The 2500-nt window shown below is 48.6% G+C and overlaps 1 protein-coding gene across 1 annotated transcript in view; it reads right to left on the reverse strand.

Moving 5' to 3' along the window:
- The window catches only part of LOC139402818 (cysteine-rich protein 1-like), a 9387-nt gene that overhangs the window by 4376 nt on the left and 2511 nt on the right, over positions 1 to 2500 (reverse strand). The window contains exon 2 of the mRNA XM_071146743.1: positions 756 to 850. Coding sequence (XP_071002844.1) covers positions 756 to 850 — 95 coding nt within the window. The remainder of the gene's footprint in view (positions 1 to 755; positions 851 to 2500) is intronic.

The following is a 2500-nucleotide window of genomic DNA, read 5'->3' on the forward strand; positions in this document are numbered from 1 at the left end:
CCTCCCTCCCTCCCCACCTCCCTCACTCCCTCCCTCCCCCCTGTCTTCGTACCTCAGCATGTCTTTGTACCTCACACTGTTGACACTGTCTTTCCCTCCCCACCTCCCTCACTCTCTCCCATACTCCCTCCCTCCCTCACTCCCTCCCTCCCCCTGTCTTCGTACCTCAACATGTTGTCCTGGGGTCAGCTGTCTCTGACACTGTCTTTCCCTCCACTTCTCCATCTCTCCTCCCTCAATCCCCGTTCCCTTCCCTCTCTCCTCTCCCTGTCTCACTCTACTCCCCCTTCCCTTCCCTCTCTCCCCTCCCCTTCTCTCCCTGACTCACTCTCACTCCCCCTTCCCTTCCCTCTCTCCCCTCCCTGACTCACTCTCACTCCCCCTTCCCTTCCCTCTCTCCCTGACTCACTCTCACTCCCCCTTCCCTTCCCTCTCTCCCTGACTCACTCTCACTCCCCCTTCCCTTCCCTCTCTCCTCTCCCTGACTCACTCTCACTCCCCCTTCCCTTCCCTCTCTCCCCTCCCCTTCTCTCCCTGACTCACTCTCACTCTCCCTTCCCTTCCCTCTCTCCCCTCCTCTCCCTGACTCACTCTCACTCCCCCTTCCCTACCCTATCTCCTCTCCCTGACTCACTCTCTCTCCCCTCTCCCTCCTAAGTGTCCCCCCTCCGCTATACTCCCCTCCCTCTCAGCTTCCGTTCCTCCCTCCCCCTTCTTTCCCTCCTCCTCTTCCCTCCATCCCTCTCTCTCCATACCTCAGCATGTTGTCCCGGGGTCAACTGTCTCTGACACAGTTGACACTTCAGACACAGAGGGTGGTAGTCCCTCCCCAATGACCTCTTCTTCTCACCTGGAGCAATGGGGAGAGAGGATACCAAGGGTTAGAGGTCAGATGTCTGTCATGGACCAATCTGGTTAGAGGATACCAGGGGTTAGAGGTCAAATATCTGTCATGGACCAATGGGGAGAGAGGATACCAAGGGTTAGAGGTCAAATGTCTATCATGGACCAATGGGGAGAGAGGATACCAAGGGTTAGAGGTCAAATGTCTGTCATGGACCAATGGGGAGAGAGGATACCAAGGGTTAGAGGTCAAATGTCTGTCATGGACAAATGGGGAGAGAGGATACCAAGGGTTAGAGGTCAAATGTCTGTCATTGACCAATCTGGTTAGAGGATACCGGGGGTTAGAGGTCACATATCTGACATGGACCTTTGGGGAGAGAGGATACCAAGGGTTAGAGGTCAAATGTCTGTCATGGACAAATGGGGAGAGAGGATACCAAGGGTTAGAGGTCAAATGTCTGTCATTGACCAATCTGGTTAGAGGATACCGGGGGTTAGAGGTCACATATCTGACATGGACCTTTGGGGTTGGAGGATACCAGGGATTAAATAAAACATGTAATCAAATCAAATTGTATTTGTCACATGACTACAACAGGTGTAGTAGACCTCACAGTGAAATGCTGAATACAACAGGTGTAGTAGACCTCACAGTGAAATGCTGAATACAACAGGTGTAGTAGACCTTACAGTGAAATGCTGAATACAACTGGTGTAGTAGACCTTACAGTGAAATGCTGAATACAACAGATGTAGTAGACCTCACAGTGAAATGCTGAATACAACAGGTGTAGTAGACCTCACAGTGAAATGCTGAATACAACAGGTGTAGTAGACCTTACAGTGAAATGCTGAATACAACAGGTGTAGTAGACCTCACAGTGAAATGCTGAATACAACAGGTGTAGTAGACCTTACAGTGAAATGCTGAATACAACAGGTGTAGTAGACCTTACAGTGAAATGCTGAATACAACAGGTGTAGTAGACCTCACAGTGAAATGCTGAATACAACAGGTGTGGTAGACCTTACAGTGAAATGCTGAATACAACAGGTGTAGTAGACCTTACAGTGAAATGCTGAATACAACAGGTGTAGTAGACCTCACAGTGAAATGCTGAATACAACAGGTGTAGTAGACCTGACAGTGAAATGCTGAATACAACAGGTGTAGTAGACCTCACAGTGAAATGCTGAATACAACAGGTGTAGTAGACCTTACAGTGAAATGCTGAATACAACAGGTGTAGTAGACCTCACAGTGAAATGCTGAATACAACAGGTGTAGTAGACCTTACAGTGAAATGCTGAATACAACAGGTGTAGTAGACCTCACAGTGAAATGCTGAATACAACAGGTGTGGTAGACCTTACAGTGAAATGCTGAATACAACAGGTGTAGTAGACCTTACAGTGAAATGCTGAATACAACAGGTGTAGTAGACCTCACAGTGAAATGCTGAATACAACAGGTGTAGTAGACCTCACAGTGAAATGCTGAATACCACAGGTGTAGTAGACCTCACAGTGAAATGCTGAATACCACAGGTGTAGTAGACCTCACAGTGAAATGCTGAATACAACAGGTGTAGTAGACCTCACAGTGAAATGCTGAATACAACAGGTGTAGTAGACCTTACAGTGAAATGCTGAA

Source organism: Oncorhynchus clarkii, unplaced genomic scaffold, assembly GCF_045791955.1.
Source record: "Oncorhynchus clarkii lewisi isolate Uvic-CL-2024 unplaced genomic scaffold, UVic_Ocla_1.0 unplaced_contig_5680_pilon_pilon, whole genome shotgun sequence".
Lineage (NCBI taxonomy): Eukaryota > Metazoa > Chordata > Actinopteri > Salmoniformes > Salmonidae > Oncorhynchus > Oncorhynchus clarkii.